The 21,336-nt window shown below is 53.0% G+C and overlaps 8 protein-coding genes across 8 annotated transcripts; 1 reads left to right on the plus strand and 7 right to left on the minus strand.

The window, feature by feature from the left end:
• Window positions 1–255: 255 nt before the first annotated feature.
• On the minus strand, window positions 256–1,292 carry QC763_705900 (uncharacterized protein; the record flags this gene model as incomplete). Its single annotated transcript, XM_062915590.1, has 4 exons — window positions 256–552; window positions 612–727; window positions 1,169–1,204; window positions 1,271–1,292. 4 exons carry the CDS (start codon window positions 1,290–1,292, stop codon window positions 499–501), a joined length of 228 nt encoding a protein of 75 aa, XP_062761560.1. The 3' UTR covers window positions 256–498.
• A 554-nt stretch (window positions 1,293–1,846) lies between these two features.
• QC763_705910 (uncharacterized protein) lies at window positions 1,847–3,250 on the minus strand (the record flags this gene model as incomplete). The annotated part of the gene is made up of 2 exons (XM_062915591.1): window positions 2,106–3,250; window positions 1,847–2,038 (listed from the first exon to the last, which is right to left on the minus strand). Exons 1-2 carry the CDS (start codon window positions 2,274–2,276, stop codon window positions 1,847–1,849), a joined length of 363 nt encoding a protein of 120 aa, XP_062761561.1. The 5' UTR covers window positions 2,277–3,250.
• QC763_705920 (uncharacterized protein) lies at window positions 2,469–5,407 on the plus strand (the record flags this gene model as incomplete). Its single annotated transcript, XM_062915592.1, has 2 exons — window positions 2,469–2,488; window positions 2,866–5,407. 2 exons carry the CDS (start codon window positions 2,469–2,471, stop codon window positions 5,405–5,407), a joined length of 2,562 nt encoding a protein of 853 aa, XP_062761562.1.
• A 207-nt stretch (window positions 5,408–5,614) lies between these two features.
• Window positions 5,615–8,042, minus strand: TIF5 (eukaryotic translation initiation factor 5). Its single transcript, XM_062915593.1, has 2 exons — window positions 6,219–8,042; window positions 5,615–6,166 (listed from the first exon to the last, which is right to left on the minus strand). The coding sequence occupies exons 1-2, from the start codon at window positions 7,197–7,199 to the stop codon at window positions 5,891–5,893; spliced, it is 1,257 nt and encodes a 418-aa protein (XP_062761563.1). The 5' UTR covers window positions 7,200–8,042; the 3' UTR covers window positions 5,615–5,890.
• An 882-nt stretch (window positions 8,043–8,924) lies between these two features.
• On the minus strand, window positions 8,925–9,752 carry QC763_705935 (uncharacterized protein; the record flags this gene model as incomplete). Its single annotated transcript, XM_062915594.1, has 1 exon — window positions 8,925–9,752. One exon carries the CDS (start codon window positions 9,750–9,752, stop codon window positions 8,925–8,927), a length of 828 nt encoding a protein of 275 aa, XP_062761564.1.
• A 1,648-nt stretch (window positions 9,753–11,400) lies between these two features.
• QC763_705940 (uncharacterized protein) lies at window positions 11,401–13,218 on the minus strand (the record flags this gene model as incomplete). The annotated part of the gene is made up of 1 exon (XM_062915595.1): window positions 11,401–13,218. One exon carries the CDS (start codon window positions 13,216–13,218, stop codon window positions 11,401–11,403), a length of 1,818 nt encoding a protein of 605 aa, XP_062761565.1.
• Window positions 13,219–13,910: 692 nt separating this feature from the next.
• On the minus strand, window positions 13,911–15,573 carry QC763_0104700 (uncharacterized protein; the record flags this gene model as incomplete). The annotated part of the gene is made up of 2 exons (XM_062906435.1): window positions 13,911–15,104; window positions 15,166–15,573. The coding sequence occupies 2 exons, from the start codon at window positions 15,571–15,573 to the stop codon at window positions 14,379–14,381; spliced, it is 1,134 nt and encodes a 377-aa protein (XP_062761566.1). The 3' UTR covers window positions 13,911–14,378.
• A 789-nt stretch (window positions 15,574–16,362) lies between these two features.
• Window positions 16,363–17,842, minus strand: QC763_0104710 (uncharacterized protein; the record flags this gene model as incomplete). Its single annotated transcript, XM_062906436.1, has 2 exons — window positions 16,446–17,842; window positions 16,363–16,381 (listed from the first exon to the last, which is right to left on the minus strand). The coding sequence occupies exons 1-2, from the start codon at window positions 16,895–16,897 to the stop codon at window positions 16,363–16,365; spliced, it is 471 nt and encodes a 156-aa protein (XP_062761567.1). The 5' UTR covers window positions 16,898–17,842.
• Window positions 17,843–21,336: the final 3,494 nt, after the last annotated feature.

Here is a 21,336-nt window from a genome sequence, read left to right on the forward strand (position 1 = left end):
ACTGCAAGGCAGCAAAACATGGTCAACTGCATACTTTTATGTTCTTAAACAAAAAACATGTCTCTTGGTTGCCTTTTAGGGCCTGTTGGCTATCTTTGGACGAGGTTTGATTATATCTTGAGGCGTGGTTAAACACCCATGTTATCTGCATCCAGTTACTTTGCGGTGACAGTTATTTTTGTCCAGTGCGTATTTTTTTGGCGCCACCAGTCCTTGCTATCTCTATTAGCTGCCTTGAATAACGAGGGCATGTGTGGGTCTGTGATGCAGCGAGAGACACGCTTCACTGTGGAAGTGGTAAACTTTTATATATACGGGATTTGTCTGCCTCAGGCAATGATAACATATCCACAGTCACCAAAGCAAAGCACATCATTCTGATCTTGCACCCTAGAAATGGTTCTGTTGCGTAACCCCCCCTGACAGCTTGCTTTGTGTCTGTCTTTGACGCCCTCTTCTCATCAAGATGTACACTTCCCCTCCGCTGGCCTCCCACGTTTAGCGCTCGGCGAGGAGATCTCCCCTGCGCTTTGCTCGGAGGTCCCAGGCGCCCTGATGGAAGAAATGATGTTAGGTTCGTATGGAAGTAAGTGAAAGAGGGGGAAACTAACATCCCACTTCCAGCCGATGTAACCCACGATTCCGGGGATGACAAAGACGTAGAGGGTGGTGAGGAAGCCGGTTCGGGGGGTCCAGCGGAAGTACTTGTAGCGATTGATTTGCATGTCTGTGTGGGAGGTGTTAGAACATGTTTTGATGCTGTTTTTCCCACATCCCATGATCCCGAACATGACCGCTTGCTCGCTGAATCCGTTGCTTCCTTCGTTTTGGGGGGTTGTAGGCCGTAGTTCCCCTTCTTGTGTGTCTAAATATCGAACAATATCTCTCTAGTTGTAGACGTTGTTGTTCGTTTCGCATGACCGCCTCGCCTCACTCTGATCGACACTGTCTTCCGCTCAATTTTTCGGCATTGTCCCTCAGATCCGGGAGCTTCGGGTTGTCTTTTCGCATCTCCAGTCTTTTATCCACCAATCGTTCGTTCCTGCTGTCGGTCTCTCGTTTCACGGTCTCGGTCTCGAATCTGGGGTTGGCGAAGCAGGTGGTCCACGGCCGTCTATCACATCCAGATCTTCCAACAAGCATAATCAACAGAAACAAGACCACGTACTGTTCAACCGGACAAACGCCGGGTCCATGGCGACCTCTGTTCAGAGCTCCAGTTAGCCTTTCATTCGCACTCCTCGGGAGGGTCACACTGGGGAGAACGAACTGTGATGCTGGAGGCCGGCCATTCTGAAATGTGTTTAGTGGCTTGCGCCGGCTGCTACAACTGGGGAAAAATGGGGTGGTGGTGCGAGGTTTGGAGGTTGTCGTCGGCGACAAGACACGCTCAATCGTCAATTGACGTTCTGGATGCTGGCTGCTGGGCGGCTGGCTTGGCACCCGCCAAGCTGGGGGGAGGCTGCGGGAGAAGAAAAGTGGGGAGCTAGGCTGGGTCACGTGAATGAGTGCTATCTCATTTTGTCTCGCAGTTTCATGCTGGATGCAATTGGCAGGCAAACGACGTCTCTGAAGGGTCACAGGTACGAGCTTCAAAATTGAAGCTCGTTGAGCTTTCTTTGAACCCTTTCCTTTTCCCACGTATTCCGTGTTTGGTTGTTCACGGTACAGAGCTTTGGCCAGACCATCACATGCTTTGCTCAGCTCCCCCACCCAAGCTTCCAATCTCTTCGAAACCTGGGCACTTGACCGTTGAAATGTTCCATTTGCAACGCAACGGCATTGAGGCTACACGACGAATTGCTTAATCTTCTGAAAAATGAGGCTTGGTATTGATCCCTTTGTCTCACGATGTACCACTGGTGCCAAGGCAAGGCTCCGCGTATTCTCGCATGACTTTCCAACCCCCACCACCAATTCCTTCCTGGTTGATCACATCTGCAGGCTTACGACACGACAGGGCCGTCGTGGAACTTTGACTGGAGGTATCATCGGCGATTGCTGGCTCAGCCTCGACGCTGTTGGCATCGGAATCTGCCTGTTATCACCACCTAAGGAAATGCGGTCAATAACAATATGCCTGGGCTTTTTGATTGATACTACACTACTTGAGACCAACAAAACACTCCGGGGTTAGTGCCGTGCGGCCTTACACCGGGCTCGGAGGAGGCGCGGGTCCGGCAGAGTCCCAGCGCGGGCGGGGGGGTTAGCGCCATGACGTCAAATTGCAAAGAAGCAACAGCACAACTCGGACGAGGGGGGAAAGAAGCATTCATCAATCAAAAGATTCTGAAAATAGCACTGACGAAATGATGGGCAAAAAGGAAAGAAGTTGTCAAGTGTTAGGCATCAAAAATACGGGTAGTATCAGACAACGGGGTCCTGCCTGATTGGGTTTTTTGCACCGCCGCGATTATGGGGACTAGGGAGGAAACACATTTGAATGTTCGCTTCCGCTCATGGAACCCATGGTTGCTGCTGCTGCAATGTTTTAGAAATCGAGACAAAGACCCAATGGCCCGGCCAAAACCACGGGGATCGATCTGATCCTTTCAATCCGAGCCATTTACCTAGCCGCATTCAGCCTCTCAGCTTACCATATCACTCAACCCTAAATAACACTGTCTTCGAAACTGGATACTGTAGGGGACGGCTTTTTCCTTTTCTCTCTTTTCTTCCATCATAAACCTCGACACTTTTTTTTTTGCTCACCTCTTTTCCTCTCCTGGATTGATTTGTCTCTGACATTGGCAGTTCATCCCCATCTCTCATCGATAGGCACCAGCTTCTATCCAATAGTTCCCATTGTTTATTTTTATCCCAACCTGGACTAACAGCCCCCTGCCAAGCAAAAGGCGCACGCAGCCTTGTTGATGTCGAGCCTGAAGTCCCCTCTTATGCTGAGGCATCTCTCACCACACTTTCCACTCGCACAATGACTGCCATGGCAGCAGCACCACCGGTTTCGGCATCTTTGGAGACAGATATGGCTCGGATGACTCTTCCGCCAGTCGTGACGGAATTCCCGCCACCACCGGCGCATGAACAGAATGGAGGACCCGCTTCTTCTTCTTCGGATGGCGCGGAGGACGATGACGACTTTGAAGATGATCAGACCGACGCCCAATCACTCATGCAGCCGGCTATCAGCCCACTGGCCACGCTTTTTACGTCGCCAAAAACCCCCGCTGCGGAGAGGATGGCGGCTTTTGACCGGATGTCGGGGGGTGGCATTTTTGAGAGGATCGAGGACGACCAGAGGCCGGGAATGGCTTCGCTGGATGGGACTTCGAGCCATGACAAACTACCACCACCACCTCCAAGTCATTCGTCCGAGCCAATGGCTCGGATGGCAGGAGCTACGGAACCAGCAAGTTCTCAGGCTCCTCCTCAACAACAACCCCCTATTGAGCGTATGCCAACGCCATGGCAGGCAGGCCCCAAGCAATTTCACATCACCGAGCCGGGGAGGTGGTCCTCCATGTCTATGGCCATTAGGAGCCAGTCATCAAGACACAAACGCGCATCTTCAGTTAGCGAGAATGCTATGCTGAAGAGACTCTCCAAGGCTCTCCCTTCGATATCGATTCCGTCCGGGTTCATGCCTAGCATCCCCACACCGCCCTTCTTTTCGTCTCACAGTTCCAGCAATAATGCCTCACCTCAGAAGGACGAGCGGACGCCGAAAGCACCGCAGACTGGTGGGATTTCTGACAGTAGCTCCCAAAGATCTGGCACCCCCAGGACCTCGTCTCTAAGACGAACAACCTCGGACGACTCACTGCTTTATCACACTCTGTCTCGAGTCTCCTCCCTAGGCGACGACACCCGCTTCGCCCACGTCCGCGAGCAAGTCAACGTTCGGATGAAGGCCATCCTCGACAGCTTTGAAGGGCCTTCGTTCAAAATGCCTCAGATGCCCAATTTGTTGAACACGCCGCTTGTTAAGAAGTCAGCCACGGAGCCAATCTCCTCTTCCACCCCTCACCGCACCGGCTCTTTGTCAACCACCACCACCGCCCCGCAGGATCCCTTGGACAAAGTTCTGGAAACCCTAACAGGCGACATCGTCATCATGGGCGGGTACAGGGGTTCGATCCTCCGCTCTGCCAAAGCGCCCCACCGCCGGCTATGGGTACCAGTCAAAGTCCAGCTCAACATCCGAAAAGTCAAGCTCGAAGTCGGCCTCGACCCCCAGGATGAGCTGGACATGGAGAAGTCGATTTATGCAGATGGGATGCTGAAGAATATCGGCCCAGTGGACATCTCTAAACGACTCTTTAAGCGCTTGAGAGAATGCGAAAACGCGCGAAGCGGAAAGTTGAGAGTTCATGATTATGGCTACGACTGGCGGTTGAGTCCACATTTGCTCTCTAAACGACTGGTCAAGTTCCTGGAGGGCCTCCCCTCCAACCGGGCCGGGACTCCACCGTCGGAGAGGGGGGCGTGGGTGATATCGCACAGTCTGGGCGGGATCATCACCCGTCACGCGGTCAACTCCTCCCCTTCTCTCTTCCGTGGCGTCGTCTATGTCGGCGTCCCGCAACGGTGTATAAACATCCTCGGGCCCCTCCGCAACGGGGACGCGGTGCTGCTCAACGAAAAGATCCTCACGGCGCACGTAAACTTTTCCCTGAGGACAACGTTTGTTTTTTTGCCCGAGGACGGGTTTTGTTTTGTGGATAAGGAGACTGGGGAGGAGCACAGGGTTGACTTCTACGACGTGAACGACTGGGTTCAATACCGGCTTTGCCCGTCAGTTTCCGAAGCTGCGCTGCCGGCGGTGGGGAAGGGGAGCAATGGGACTTTTAGCTCGTTGTTGAACTTGTCGGATTCGTTGGGGAGTTTTCAGCCCTTGAGGAGCAGGAGTAATACGCAGACGAAGCGGGACAGTGGTGTTGCGCTGGCGGGGAAGGATAGGAGTTTGGCGCCGCAGATGGGGTCGTCTGGGGGCGATAACAGTCCAGTTGACAGCAACAGTCAGAGCGACAAGGCGAAGAACCTGGCGTATTTGGCGAGGACGCTGGCGGAGATCAAGCAGTTTCGTGCGGAGCTCGCACACAACAAGGCTCACCAACAGAGTAATGCTTACCCTCCTTTGGCGGTCATCTACGCAAAGGACATACCCACCACGTACGGCTGTCGGGTTTCTGGCCGGGAGGGCATCGCGCACGCTGATGCATACGATGATCTCATGTTCAGGTCTGGGGATGGGGTGGTGCTGGCAAAGGAGGCGATGTTGCCGGAGGGGTATGAGGTTGTCAAGGGGGGAAGGGTCTGCACGGATAGGGGGCATATCACCATGCTGGGGGATTTGGCTGGGGTGGGGAGGGCGTTGGAGGCGGTGGTGAGGGGACGACAGAAGGGGATTGGGATGGGGGTGCTGGAGGGGAAAGGGGTTAAATAAAAGAAAGGGAGAAACAGGACAGAAAAATGATACCCATTGATTAGACCTATAGCGAACCGAGACAATTCAAACAAGAATAAACAGGATGAGGAACCACTCGTGCTCACAGAAGGTGGGACCAAGTGCATTCACAGATGCTGTATGTTCCCCAGACCAAGGCAGTACCTGCTTGATCATAGCCTCGACATTCCCCCCATGTTTGGGTCAGTGGTAAGCTATGTGCTACCAGGGTTGATCAAGACAGTACCAGCACATCACTATTCATACATCACTATTCTCACATATCATAATATAAAAGAAGGGCATGTATAACTAGTTACTCCAAGTGCCAATCTGAAAGCCATACTAGCAAGTCCTTTTCTGTAGACCTTCCTCCTCGAAAAAAGCGTCCCCGGCAAAAACCAACACCATAAAGACCCGCGCTCAACCTATTCTCCCATAACAGCACACTCAAAGAGAGCTAAAATGCTGCACAACAGCCCCTTACTCCTCGTCAGAGTCCTCCTCCGACTCGGCCTCCTCAAGCCACGTCATAAAAGGCTCGGCAGCCTTGCGGATCTTCTTGGAGGTAGAGCCATCGACATACCTCTTGGAAGACTTGGCACCCCACTTCTTCAAAAAGTCCTCAGAGGCGAGATCAAAGTGGTAGTAGAGTTGAAGGATCTTGACAATCTTATCATAGTGCTCCTTGCCGAGCTCGGCCAAAAGCTTCTCGGTGCCACCGAGGAGAGCCTTCTCATGGCGCTCAGAAGTGATCATCTATATCAGGTTAGCATTCTTCCAATGAATACCATGTAAACAATACACATACAGTCTTGAGCATGCCTTGGCGCTTGGGAATCTGAGAGAAGATGTTCTCGTTGAAAAGTGTCATGACCAACACAATGAGGGTGCGATGCTTGGCCTCGATGCCGAGCTCCTTGGCCTTGAGGTAGATCTCGACATCATCCACGTTGTCGACACCGCCCTTGGCGTTGGCCTCAGTCTGGATCCAGTCGGCCAGCTGGTCGTAGACGGTGTTGCCACCCTCTCCGTCCTCGTCCTCGTCTTCACCGTTCAGCACGAGCTTCGCCTTGAACTCGTCAGGGAGGACCTGCTGGCGAGCCTTGACAGCTTCCTCGCTCATGTCAACGGCCCACTCAACCTCCTTGTCGGCAACAGGCTTGCTGTCAAGGTTCTGAGCCTCCTTCTTGATCTTGCGAGTCAAAGCATCATCGTCACTAGCAATGTCGATGTCCCCGTTAGGGGAGGGCTGGTCAGAGCCGTTCTCCTCTCCGGAACCGTTGTCCTTGCCACCGTTCTGCTTGGCCTTGCGGGCAGCCTTGCGCTCGGCCTTGTCCTTCTTGGTCTTCTTGGGCACATTCTTGAGAATGAAACCGCTCAACTTGAGGCGCAAATCGACATCGGTGCGCTGACCGCAAGCCTTGCAGTCGAGCGTGATGTGGCCATCCTTGATATGGACATCCGTTTCAGGATTCTTGCACTTCTTGCAGAGGACAAACTTGGAGATGAAGCCATCAAGAAGCTCTTGGAGCTTGTTAGCCTCGTGAGCACCGTTGATGATCCAGCGGTCGTCGGCGGGATCAATGTTGGTCTGGGCACCCAGCTCGAAACCGAAGTACTTGATGAGGTAAGAGCCGGGGCGGGCCAGAGACTGAGCAACGCTGCTCAGGTTGACAACAACGGTCTTGATGCCGTTACCCTTGCCTTCGATCTTGGTCTGGATACGCTCCATCTTGTAGCGATAGAAATTGTCGGAGACATCGCGACGGACGTTGACGAGAGCAGCCATGATTGCGGTGTTGATGATTTTTTTTTCGGTGAAAAAGACTGAGCTGATGGGCTAGTGACGAGAGGTCGTACTGGCGAAGGACAGACAAGCAGATATCGAGTGCTGGCGCGGGTTTGTTGGGGGTTAACGGTGTCAGTAAGACGTAGGGTGAGGACTGGACATGTGGTGATGCTGGTGATGATGCTCAAACATGGGCAGAGAGTCAACCGTCGGAACTGGTGTTGGGACTACAAGGTTTCGGCGCTATGCGAAACGGATGCAGCTTTGGGGGGAAGTGTCGAGAGACGGAGTCCTTGTCGTGCTGATACATAAACAACGCTGTGCTGCGTGTCTTGGTTATGTGTGTGGTCGTTGGTGTCGCGGGGACGAGAGCGGCCTTCGTGGTGGTGGTAGTGGAAGAGGTGAAGTGAAGTGGGTTTGGTTGATGGCTGATCAGCAAAAGAGCAGATGCGAAATTTTTGACCTGGCGCTGGGTCCTGGGATGATGGATGCTGGCTGAGCGGGGAGTGGATCTGCCCTGCGACAGTGAATACTTTTGTTATAAGAGTAAGTCCCTGCTCCGGCAGCTTGGCTGGTAACAGATGAAGAGAAGAGAGTTGCCCGTACCTCTTGCAGTTGTTTATTCGTGGATGGGGGAGAAAGAAAGAAAGAGATTTTTGCGACAAGCGGGCAGAGGTCAAATTATAGAACCCCATACAAAAAATTAAGGTTCCAGGCACCTGCCCACTGGCCACCAGGCAAACCAAGGCCACGCAGGAAAGGTCTGTGGTGGAGTGGATCGCCCCCCGCTAAGCGCATCTTTGGCTACCTAAACTTCATCACCCGCGAATCTCATGAACTCAAACCCCGCCTTCCTCTGCTGACTTGCCCCGCTCCTTCTACTGGCCTTCTGTTTCTGGACCGAGTTGCAGGCGGCAAAGCAACCGAACACGTTCTTTTGATTTTTCTTCGTATTGTGCGTGTTTGTGTGCCATGTGCGTGGATTTTTCCAAGCTTTCTTCAAAGAAGCCCTTTGCCCCCCCTCCAAGCAGCCCGCCCTTTCCCCCACTTCCTGCCGGACTCAGGCTTGACAAACACAACCCGAAACACGGGAGGCGGCCTGTATTTCGATGCCCAACACTCTGCCTGCTTACGGTGCAATCTGGATTTGTACGGCAATTGTTCACTCTGCTTGGTATATCAGGTATCAAACAGCTCTTCCACGTGACAGGTAAAAAAAAGCCTTGGTAGCTTTTCACATGGCACAGCTTTGGCGTGCCACTGTCTCCAATATAAATTTGGCCACCGGTAATATGGTACGATGCATTTGGCCGGCTGTCCGGACGTACCGCGGGCCCTTGAATTTTACCTGATCGGTCTATCAAGGTTTACCCAGCCCCCGGTATGTTGATATGGCAGTGTTGTCTTACATGACAACATTGTCGACTGCCAGGCGATTGGCCATTCAAGCAGAGCCGCACGCTGAAAAGTCTGACAGAAAGGCAAGATCAGAGCCAGACCGGTCCAAGATATCATTTTATTAAAGAATTACAAACAGACATTTGGGTTTCAGCTTTGTATCCCCTCCATCATACACTGCCCGTGTATCATTCTGACCAACCCCCCTTTCTGATCTCTCACTCCATACAAAGCCAACCCACAAATACATATACTAGAACAAAGTTTAATGACAAAAAAGACAACAAAATTAGCGAGGGTATTTTGTATCTCACTCCCCAAAATCAACTACCTCCAGAACATCATTCCAATACCAATCACCGTCCCCATCACCAAACCCAAGTTGCTCCTCTCCTTCAAAGACTCCCCAGCATTAACAGCCAAAACAGTATCAAACGGGCTTCCTCCTCCCCCTCCCGGAACCACCACAACATTCTCTTCATCACCACCCCCCGTCGCAGCCGGCGCCTCCTCACTACTAGTAGCACTAGGCCCAGCACTCTGCACAAAAGTCGGGATAATCGTCGGCAACGACGTAGTGGTCTCATCCCCTCTAACAGCCTCGCTCGTCGTCGTTGTCGTCGTCGTCGTCGTCGTCGTCTCCACCACCGCACTCGAGCTCGTAGGACGAACTGTAGTAAACGTCAATATCTCATCCCCTTGCCCCTCGCTCCTCGTCACCGTCGTCTCCCTCACCATCGTGCTGCTCGTGCTAGCCGTCGGCCGAATGGTGGAAGTAACAACAGTACCTTGCCCCGGCGCCCGACACAGCGCCTGACCCAACCCGCCCTGCAGCGCCAGCCACAACCACGACCCCCTGGTGACAGCCACATCGGAGCATCTCTCCCTCAGCGAGTCCTCCTTATCTCGAATACCCCGCCGGCAGGCAATCGTGCATTGCCCTTGTGCAATGTCGAATTTTCGGCAGTTGAGTATGGGCGCGTTGTAGGACAGGATGCACGAGATTGGGATGGCGAGCGAGGGTATTAGTTGGAGGTCCGAGAGGGAAAGAAAGCTGGCCGACGTGACCGAGGAGGTGTCGTCTTGGGCGGTGGATAATGAGGATAGTGATAAGATGGTGAGGAGGAGATGCGGTATTCTGTTGTGGTTGAACATTGTGTTTGGTGTGGTGAGCTGCTGATATGATTCAAGAAGGACGAGAAGATCCAAAGTAAAAAGTCGAGCAAAGGTGAGTGAGTGGGTTTGATCGTGTGTGTCCCCCCAGGAAAAAGCCGAAACTGGATCTGCTTCAATGGCGGTAGATCCGATCAGTTCGACTGTCAATGCGGCTGAACAACCGTCCGTCCTGCCGGACACAGCACTCGATTCGAGGTTTTCCCTTATCGTCGGTCGTCTCGTGATGGTGGGGTGGTTTTCTTCTCGTTGCTTTATGCCGCCTGTGTCTGGTATGCTTTCGAGGTGGTGATGAGGATCCAGCAGATAAACCCCAGCTGTCGCCTACTCGAAGATGAACAACAATTAAACCCAAGGCCACCTCTCAACAAAAGGCCTCCAGTCCTGGCAGTGCCTCGCAAGTGGCAAAAGAAAGAAGAGACGAAATGTAAGTCGGTGAAGGTCAAATGGCTGGGTCAATGAGGTCAGACCAAAGAGGCCCGAGTCGATCTTTATGGTGTTGATATGGTCGCTCCTGCTCTTATTGTTGTACCACACTCCTGCCCGTTCAAGCCAAGAAAATTACCAACAAACGGCAAGAACAGATCAAACAGAAGAGAAAAGAAAGAAAGATCGAAGCACAGCTTCCTCAAGTCGAAAAGAATTGGAAAAAACCAGTTTGCGCCCCCTTCACCAACGGGTGTGGAATGGGGAATGACAAACAGACAAGAAAGAACAGAAGGTTGGGTTGGGTGTTGGAAAAGACTTCCCCGGGCCGATCGACGAGCCTTTACCTTACCACCATAGGGCAAACACAGCATTCCAGGCGGAAGGTAGGTAGACAGGCGTCCATGTCGCCCATATATTCCACCACCACCACCACCACCACCTTGACCTAACCATCGCCCCTCCCCCCCCAAGTCCAGTCCTATCAACCTCAACCATCCCACCATCCCATTCCATTGGCTCCCACCCTCCTCTCTCGAAGAAAAAAAAGGGCTGGATCAAAATGACGAACAGATTCTGAGACAAGGGTTCATCCTCGACCGTTCGCACCATCCACTCGCTTCCCTCTCTCCCTCTCCCACGCTTTTGGGTTACACCACCCTCGCAGCCAATCACCTCCCCAAGAAGTGTGTGCTCAGGCGCCAAAAAGCGTTGAAACGAAACAGAGCTCGCGTTTGAGAGGCTGCCCCTTTGCTACCCCTGATGTGGCTCTGATTGGTTGCTTCAGAATTGGGCTTGGCGATGGTAGGTTGTGCGATGGTACACAATGATTGGAGTGGTGCTCGGACCATCAAGGGGTTGGATATCTGTGCCACCGCTCATGATAGTACCCCTGAGCCAAGGACGATGTTGAGTGAAAGGCAGGTGAGCTTCTTTTGTAGGTGTGACTTGTGTTGTTGTTGTATTATCGTATTTGCTCTCTAAACACCAGCGTTGTAGCCCAGCCTGGCCTTGTAAATCTGTATTGTGTATCTCAACATTCATCGTTGAGATGCCATCGCTCTTGTGATGCCATATGTTATACACCCGAATCCATATCAGATCCAAACCCTGTGAACTCCCTATACCCATGCTCCATACCCCATATCCCAAACATGAACGCTCAACAATATCATAGTATACAATCCCGCTCCCATAGATGAAATCACGACCTCTTCTGCCCCATCTCCTCCCCCGCAAAATCATCCCACTCCTCCCCCAACTCCCCCAGCCCACCACCACCACTCACCCGTCTCCCAACCCAAATCCCCCCAGCCGTCAACCCGCTCGCAACCAAAAACCACCCCTCAAACCACCGATCCACAAACGCCGGCTCCAGCGCGCTCTCCAACGCATCCCCCACCGACCTGCCCACCTCCTTCGGCAAACTACTCCTCAGCAACAACGCCGCCGAAATCACATACGTCGCCGCGATCTGCCCTATCAGCAACGCCAAGTTCGCTTGGGCTTGATACAGCACCCCCGGCATCCACTTCGTAAACAACCTAAACGTCTGCAGGACTGAATTCGCGCTCGCCGCCAGTATGACACCCGACAACAAAAAAGAGATCTGACGCGCCCAGGCGAGTTGATCCAGTTTCGGGTCCCAATGTTTTGCCAGCAGGCCCAGAAACCGGGAAATCGGGTCCGACGACGAGAAAGAAGGCGAGTAAAGCGACGACGGGTAAGAACTCAGGTTCCGTTTGAGCGTGGTAAGAACCGTAGCAAGAATGCGATACACACAATACCCCGCAAAAACATACTGCGGCACCGCCAACACCCTCCCCACCACCGTTCCATCCCTCGCGTGAGCCTTCTGCCGTGCCTTCAGCTGCGCCAAACTCCCCGCCAGATTCGCCTCCATAGTCTCCAGACCCGAGATTTCCATTTGTAGGGCTTTAATCTCTGCTTGTTCAACACTCGTCCCCATTCCCCCAGTCACAGCCTTGATCCCGCCCAAGACCTTCCCCATGATGCCATTTGATCCCTGGTGATGTTGTTGCTGCCCCCCTCCCACCCCCTCCGCCATCTGCGCCTTCCGCTGCAGACTCCTCAACCGATGTTTCTTCGTAACCAGCAACTCACTCGTCGCATCCAAACCAGCTTGCTTCCTTGCAATATCCGTATCCGTAATCGGCCGCCGTTTATACGCCCGGTTATCACTAAAGATATGCCACGGGCTGCTCACGCTCGCAAACCCCGACAACAGCGCCATGCTCAATATACCAATAACCCCTATCCTTTCCAAACACGCCCTCGATAGTCCACCACCACTCTCCCCCCCTCCTGGCATCCCACCATCAACCCTGGTCCTCTGAACCACACCCGTAATCCGCCCCATCCACCCCCGAGCATCCCCAGCATCCCCATGCCCCCCCCCCACAACCCTTCCCAACCACCAAAAACAAACCAACCACCCCCCAAAAACCCCCATCTGCAACCCCCAAGCAACCCTACTCCTTTTCCCCCTCCCATCCCTCCCCAACCGCAACCCCAAACCCCCCCCAACAACAGATTGCACCTCCAGAAATGGTATAACCCCCACCAGCAAAACCAACAAAGTCGGAACAGTAACCCTCAACCCCACCGTCCTCGCCGTTGGTATCGCCTCTGCCACCTCAGCTAGTATCAGTTCCGCCAGCACCGCGCTCAACCCTAGTGTCCCAGCAAAAGTGTAGGCGGCGATTTTCCGCCGGGGCGACTTGCTCGCGTGCTCCTCGTGCGCTTGACGTAGCGACAAGGGCGCAGACGCAGGAAGGAAGTGGTCTTCCCCGTCGGAGATGCCTGATGAGGCTGAGGAGGAGACGCGAGACTGGAGGGAGGCGAGGTGGGGGAAGATTTTGGTTAGGGAGATGGAGAAGACGAGGAGGAAGGTGAGGAGGAAGGGGGTTAGGGCGAGGAGGGTGGGGATGCTGAAGGTGGAGGGGAGGCAGGAGGTGGAGGTGGAGGTGCAGGTGGTGTCGGAGTCGGAGTCGGGGGGCATTCTTACTCTGGTGGTGACGGTCGCGAGGATGAAATAGAAGGTCGGTTTGCGTTGAAAAGTTTTGGTTGTTGTTTAAGGGTATGTTTAATCGCCTGCTGTGGCACTCTCGGATTTGGCTTTCGGATTCGGTGGACCAGGCAGGCAGGCCTTGTCTGTTCGATCGTCGTGGCCGTGGTGATAATCAATCAACCAATCCGTCTATCCCAATTATCCGCTCGTGATCGTGTGTCGTGTTTGCACTTGCGACTACCTCTGCGCTGCTACTACTCCTGGTGCTCGGGCTGGCGGCGCTGGTGGTAGTGGTGGTTTGCGACAAGACACAAATGACCAGAGCATTATACCATATCCCTTTCTACTTCCGAAATTTATGTGTCAACTCAAACCCTTACTGGTGTGTCGTTGGGCAAAAAAAAAAACAAAAAAAAAAAAAAATGATCGGAATTCTGGTACACACTCCTTGTACATAAAAGCTGAAGCTCGTTTGTGTCGTCGTCGGCGGAACGTTTGCACAGAAACGAAAAGTGATGGGCATGACGAACGAGAATGGGCGCGTCTAGTTCAATGGCTGGCTGGGGACCCCGGATTTTCTGTAAGGGAGCTTGGACCATTCCCCGCCATCCACCCATCCATCAGCCTCACTGCTCTTGGCTGCCTTTCAAAACGTGAGACTTGCCCGATGCGTAAAGACACGTGGACGTTCTCAAACAGAACCAACAACCAAGAGAGAGAAAAGATGAATAGCTATTATATATACACCAGGACCTAGAGGATCGCTGGAGTTCTGCCAGCCCATTGATAGTAATATACAAGTTACGGATACAGTTAAAGCGCTTCTCTCTTCCTGCTTTGGACATCCCATCCGTCAAGCACCCACCCCTTCTCGCCAATATCTCACTGTGTACTTTCTATAACGCATCTCAACTCCCCAACTTCCCTCCACTCATCTCGTGTAAAAGTGCCAAAGCCTTAGGTAGAACAAATTTCCGCTACTGTCATGTTTTGTTGGAGCCCAATCCAGACCTGATGTTTTGATTCGAAAGAGAAGAAAAACAGCCTCTCCCGTTTCCTTATTCAGTTTCAATTGCGCCCCAACACCTTGCCGTGTGATAAAAGCCAAAATCCACCCAAAAAGAGAGAAATAAAAACGAGCGAAATCAATATCATCCACTGGCCCTATCCTGGGACTCATCGTCGTCGTCTTCTTCATCCACCTTTGTAGACTTCAATAAAGCCGCAGCCTCGCCTACTTCCATATCGTGTAGTCGTTTCTTCTGCTCCTGTTCCTTGATGATTTCTGTCTGCTTTCGCGCCCCATTCAAGTGCGGCGGTGACGAGACAGCCTCCACCTCGAAGTCGTCGTCATCGTCCCCGCTATCATCATTGTTATCGTCGTCCTCATTGTCGTCGTTGTCACTTTCGTTGGCCGGTGCTGCTGGGCTTGGTGAAACCGACGCAGTTCCGGCAGACGAAGGGGTGGCTAGCGCCGACGGGGATGATCGGCGAGAGTTGGACCCCTTGGGGTTGTACGGCTTTATCGTGGGGTCGAACCTGGCCGGCAGGCCAATGGCTGCTGCCACCCGGTGGGCTTCCTCGTCGGCCGAGATGGCCTTCTCCAGCTCGTAGATACTGCTAGTCTCGCTATCCGCCTCGTGTTTTCCAGAGTTATAAGCCAGCATCTGCGCATAGCTCTGTCGACCCGGGTCGTGGGACCGTTTCTCCTTCTTCTTGGCTCGTTTTTCGTCGGGCCTAACCACCACAACCGGAATAGGGATGTACTGAAGGCAGTATTTGGAGAAAGAGTTGCGCGTATTGACCAGACCCTGAATACCACCCATCGAGCGGCCCTTGGTGCCAACCACCAACATGGAGGGGTTGTACATGCTAAGCTGGGGGGGTTTAGGTTAGCATTCGTGCCCGCACCGTGGGAAGAAAAACATGTATACGTACTAGCTGCTGGAAAGTGTCGTGGAGCTTGCCTACAGCATATTCGAGGACCAGTTTGATGGCCCTGTTGTGTTCGTTCTTTTCCTGAATCGATTGGAGTAGCTTTTCCGCGTCCTCCTTGTAGTTCTTATCGACCCGAAAGGGGGTTTCCACCACCCTCACACAGATCACCTCATCGCCGTCGTCCACCATGTTGGTGAGCAACCAGACCAGCGCATAGTCGGAATAGGAGTGCTCATCAAGGCCAACCATAAAGGTGCGGGACCGGCGTGATGCTTGGTAGCCGTCATGTTTGGCGTGAAGTGTCAATGATGCTGGATTGTTCTTTGTCGCTTCGCCGACCGGAAGGTTGTCAAAACCGACATGCGATCGAAACCTGTGGGGCGCAGGCCTTTCTGTTAGCATCGCCATGAGACGTTGGGTGTCTTGCTCAGCCAGACAATTGGTAAGAAAACTGGCCAGGAAACCAGTTCGGAGTAAGAAGGATAATGGTGCAACGGGGGGCAACTAAAAGGGCAGATAGGTGCAGGGATGACGGAGGCAACATATATCGTCGAATAAGGCCACTGGGCTTCTAGGAGGCTCGACAGGAACAAGCTTAGTACCGTTAAGTATCTGGAGGGCCGGGGAAGGGAGAATGACGCAGGGAAAACGTGACGCATGTACATCACAGCCACAGCCCAGAAAAACACATGCGCAAAAAGTGAGAAGAGAGAGAATGGCAGACCCCTCACTTGACACGCTGCTCGGCTAACGGGATCTGGGCTGGAGGCATGACATCTGTCGAGCGAGCCCGCCGTCTAGCGAGTGATTTGGTGGGGGGGCGGGGTTCTAGTGGTTGACTTTGGGGTGGGCTTCATCCATCGGCGCCTTTTTTTTCCATGATAGTCTGCTGAGCGATGATGCGAGCCAAGTATCCCCAAGAAAATTGCGCCCGCGGCTTGCTGCTGGTATAACCTCCCGTTTGTCCTGCCACCACGCACCGAACCAGCTCGCCAGCATCATATCATGATCATCGTATTCTTCTCTCCTTGTGCCACGCGATATCCTCCAGACGACGTTTGGTAATGGGATCAGAGGTTCACACACAGCTCCAAGGCCGGGGGATATGCAATCATCCGGAAACAAGAGCTATCCCCGTCCAAAAAAAGGACCACTTGGACCCGTGTGCACAAGCACAGGTTGCGCGTGTACCTCGACTCAGCCGAACGGGATCGATCTGCACCACACCGAAATGGGGGTCGGAAGGGGTCAGGTACACATGCAGGTAGGGTCAGACTTACTTCACAGGTTCGGGCGACGCCTCCCGGAGTCTCGTTTTTATATCCGTTTTCCGGTGCGCGCCTTGCGGGAGGCTTGGATTTCGAGGAGGGCGGAATGTGACAGAGGCCGTCGAGGATTTTCTAGATGCGACGCCCGGCCGGTTGCTGCTAGCATTCGAGGCTTGTCGCAAATCATCCACACCGTCCACTGCCGAGTTGGACGACGACGTAAAGGTGTTGGTACTAGCGCCCGATGACGCCGTCGCCAGTGGTGGGAACGGTATGGTTGCGCCGGGCGATTGCTGAGGAGACTGCGGGGGGCTGATGTTGGCGGCGAAATAGTCGGTGGGAGCTTTGGAGTTGGTGGTAGTGGTTGTGGTTGTGCGCGGCGAGACATCGGAGTCGGGGCTCTTCGCCGCCTTGGAGGAGGAGATCAATCCGGCAACATTTTTTTTGAATGTTTTACCGGCCATCGTAGGTCGGATATGTGCGTGTGGGAGAGTCTGGGTAGACGGGTGCTATGCCAGTGCTTGAGCGGCCTCACGGAGAGGCCAGCAGAGGCTATCCAACAACAACAACTTGCATAGAGCTGTTGGAAAACTCGGTTGGTGAGATGTTCCCACTTGGACTGGTGCTGCTGACGGCACCAGGCAAGCAACGGGAACTTGCTTCCAGGAGGTGGTGAAGAAGGTGCTTGCTCGGTGAGCTTCGTCGCAAATGGCGTTGAGTTGATTTGATGTGAGTTTAAGCTGTGGCTACTGGGTCTCGTCCCGGCAAAGGTTTTGACAATGGATGTGTGTTATGCTGAACTTGTTGATGGATGAGAATATGAATAATTTGAATGTATGTCGGTGTTGCCTGTTGGAGGGGGGAAAGCTCTCTCTCAGATGGTTCGCAAACGGAAACTGCACTGGTTCAAGCAGAGCTGGGTGGTCGAGCAGGTGGGGCACTGGAGGGTACTTTGAGGAGTCTCGGTCGTTCTGCTTCTCTTGTCACGCAGCCAAACGATACTCTCTCGGTACCGTGATGCAATGTATGCAACGGTTTTATATGGAGCAATAAAAGGAGATGGCACGAGGCGGGCGAGGTTTGGGAAGGAAGAAAGGGAAAGTCAGAAGAGGCCAAGCTGTGGATGGCACCCTAGTGGTTAGATATCTGATCCCGTCTTAAGAGCGTGAGAGCCAGACAGAGCCGGACCCAAGTCACCACCGCTTCCATTTTTTTCTTTTGTCTTGGCGGGTGGGCTGTTTCCTGGCTGTCCAATCTGGCAAGGGTATGAAGGGTCCAGGAAGTGCCAGGGAAGGGAAGTCGGTACGGCATGGAGAGGCAAGACCGTTAATCTTGCTAGCGGCCTTGCGTTGTCCACCACGGTGCAGCTTTGGTGCAGCTTGATGAATCTGGATCACCAGACGGCTATTCGGCTACCCTGTCCCTAGCCAAGCTGGTCTAGCACTGTCCCAGTAGCGTCGAGACTGCCACGGCCTGGACCTGGACCTTGACGCGGGGCACTGCGAGTGACGCACATCCGCCAGTCTGAATAGCAGCGGCCAGTCCCGAGAGCCGATCACTGACCTCCAATTCTGTCATCCAACTCTCTCCCAAGAAGCTTCGGACAACGGGCAACCTGGAACACCTCGAGTCCTGTAACACATCCGCACCTGTTGTGCGGCGAAACACAACAGGACCAAGCTTTCTCGACCGGCCAGGCGATAGAGCCTTGGCAGCCCGTAGCTCAGGTCTGGCACAGCATGTCGTCGTCTTTGCCTCTTGTCTCTTGTTGCTCGTCTCACTGGTCTCGTCTCGGGTGGGTGAACAACGAAGGATCCCATTCGGTGACCATTCCTGGGAGCTCCCGGTCTCAATAAAACGCACCTTTACAGGTCACATGAGCCCTTGACATCCCGGGGTAGATGTGGTATGTAGAGATGGATCTAGCACCATCTGCCCAATACCACCTGGTACTGCTCCCGTTGAACTCCCATCTCCCGCTACTCTGCCGCCGACACTATTACTACCGCCACGCTGGACTACCGACCGCTGCCGCACCCACCACCACCACCAACGGCCACTGCCATCAACATCATCACCATCGTCGGCAAGCTGCCTTGCTCGGATGTGGTCTTACACCATCCACCACCCGCCCTACTCCCGCTACAGATTGGCCTTGCAGAAACAAAGACGGCAGCAACGGCAGATGACCCCACCACTGATGGCAGCGGGCGGTCCTTGGGTTGTCTTGGGAAGTCTTGGAACGAAGGTCCAGCTTCTGCCGCCAAGGTGCTAATCAGTGGGGCTGCCGTCAGCGAGGTCTTGTGAGGGCAAGCCACCGTCCCCCAGAACCGTCCCCGTAGGTTTACCGGTAGGTCACTTCCCTTCTCTACAGATACAGGAGAGGGGGGCATTGGAAAGCGGTCAGTGAACTAACTGATGATGGAGCAACAGCTACCTATCCACTTGCTACCGCCACAAGCAGAAGGTGAGACTGCCCGTGCCTGTACATACGGAGGGCGGGAGGTTTCCGTAATCTCTTCAGGGTCTCTTTTGCCAAGTGTCTTGTCTCGGACACAGTGCTGGCTGGGAGGAGAGAGAGAGAGAGGCAAGACACTTGTTACTTGTTCGGTATGCAAAAAGCCCGATATCAAACAACCACCCGGCACCTTTTACATACACCGTCCGTGTACCTCTCGCTCTCTCTCCGTCAATTCCATTCCGGGATATGAGCTCATCTATTATCGCGTTGTTGTCGGAATATCCGGAGGGGGGTCCGCCCGCCCTTCTTCGTATGTGTATTGGAAATCAAAACATTGTCCACCCATCCATCCAGCATGTGCTACCGACGAAGAACAAGGTCGGTCCAACAAGGAAACGCACAAGAGATCCATGACGATGCTTGGGGCTTCGGCACGGTGGTGGGCTGGGCTTTTGCGGGACAAGACTCGACAACCGACTTGGCAAAATGAGACGTACACTACGCTACACTATCAAGCAACAAAGTTGAGGTTTAGATAGAGTGATCTCCAAGTCTTGCGTGAACCTATAAAGATGGGAGAGCCCCTTGGGCGTGCGGCTTGCATATGCATGCCTCATTCACACACACACATTCACGTTTACAATTCAACCTCGTCACAGACATACAACTTGGGGGGAAATGGGAAGGAGATAGCCCGAACGGCCGACAACATCCGAAGATGGAAAAAAACGTGTTGTTGTACAAAGCTAGAGCTTATTACAGGACTCCTCTATCCACCGCGTCGTCGGCGGCGGAGGCGGCGGGGTAGCATGGAGGGGAGGGGAGGGGTGTGAAGTGAATTGTGTGGTTCCAGATCTCTCTCTGTGGGTTGGTGGTGGTGGTTGGGGCGTGGGTGGATTTGGGCTTTGCTAGCAAGTGTCCATCCGGAGGCCTCCCTCTCAAAACTCCTCTTCGTGAGAGAGGGACTCCATCACCACACCGCATCATTCTTTGACGAGAAGGGAAAAACGTGGACAATTGTTGCGTTCCACTGCTTGACACCTTTTTTTTCTTAAAGGTTTCAGTTTGTCATCTCCGGCTTGGCTCTTTTTGATGGAGGGAGGGAGAGGGGGAAAAGTCTTTGGGGGAGGGTCTTTGATGGATGAACATGCATGCATGCAAGACTTTGATAGTGGTTTTAGATCTGGGAAAAGACTTTTCTTGAAAGTAATAAGAATTGTGTCGAGCATGAGTCACTTACGGCGACATAATTTCTAGACCAGGTCGGTCTTCAGTACCTTATTGGTAGAATGCCTCTTGGGCACCCAATTCATATCTCCCAGCCCTACCTGACTTGAGCCTGTGTAAAACACACCTAGGCAGGTATACAAAGTAACACCAAGCAACCCGAGAAAATGTCGGTACTTGAATAGACGCCGGCCCAGGTTGATAGGGTTCGACTACTTGTCAAACGCAATGTACAAGTGCACATGGTCAAGAGAGTAAGTAATGCAAGTTGCTCCACCAAGCCTAGAAAAAAGGAATCACTTAGATGACTGGCACCTCGGACCACCTCACCACTAGCTGTACAGACCCACCCTGCCTACACCCAGCGATCAATTCAATCAATTAGCCAGCCAATCAAACTACCGCAAATATCCAACCAACACAAAATTGTCCGTGCGGGCCACTTCTACCTACAGGAGTTTTGGCTTCACCTCGGTTTACCTCCAAACCGATTTCCAGGCCCGATCAAATCTACTATGATTTCTTTTCTTTCCTCATACAAAGCTCTGCCTTTGCAATTTCCAGCCTGATTTTCCGCTACTTGGCAAGCCGGAGGCTACACCTATATTAGTATGGTAGCCCGCACGGACAATTGCGTGTTGGTTGAATATTTGCAATAGACGAATTAGTTAGGCGCACACACTACGGCACTCATTCAATTGCGACTTAGCTGCACTACACTCAATTAAAGTACATGCAAGTGCAATAGGATTTTCCAGTAGTAAAAAAGCATAGATACATACCACTTATTATATACTTATGTGGTGGTGTCGTGCCTTTAATTCCAGAGTGTAGCCTCGGTGGTGAACTTCATGCTTGAGGTCCTAAATTCCGGAAGAGATTTGGAAGTGCTGTCAAATTAGGCCTAGTGGCAAAGTAAGTCTTAGCCCATTTTGGGAGGGCGGTCAGGTGACCTCGCTTATACAATATGTGGGGAGGTGGTCCGAGTTGCCAGTCAGTTAAAAAAGTCCGAAAAAAAGAAGTTCAGATCTCACTTTCAGAGATGTGTACGTACCTTCTAAATACTCCGTTACACAACCTCAATCGGCATGGAGTTCGGGCATAGGGGGAACCGCCCTTCCGGCTTACCTTGCGTCAGAGACAAGTTAGGCGCCGCCGGCCTTGTGCATAACTTGCTCTTCTTCTCGACTGGTAGGTATTTGGCTTCTGTTCCTG

The sequence above is a fragment of the Podospora pseudopauciseta genome, assembly GCF_035222475.1.
Source record: "Podospora pseudopauciseta strain CBS 411.78 chromosome 7 map unlocalized CBS411.78m_7, whole genome shotgun sequence".
Classification (NCBI taxonomy): domain Eukaryota; kingdom Fungi; phylum Ascomycota; class Sordariomycetes; order Sordariales; family Podosporaceae; genus Podospora; species Podospora pseudopauciseta.

Excerpts from the sequence above, each read along its gene's own strand:
- TIF5 (XM_062915593.1), bottom strand. The coding sequence starts at position 7,199 with ATGGCTGCTCTCGTCAACGTCCGTCGCGATGTCTCCGACAATTTCTAT. Across the intron at positions 6,167-6,218 it reads GCCAAGGCATGCTCAAGACT|ATGATCACTTCTGAGCGCCA; the intron begins GTATGTGTATTG and ends AACCTGATATAG.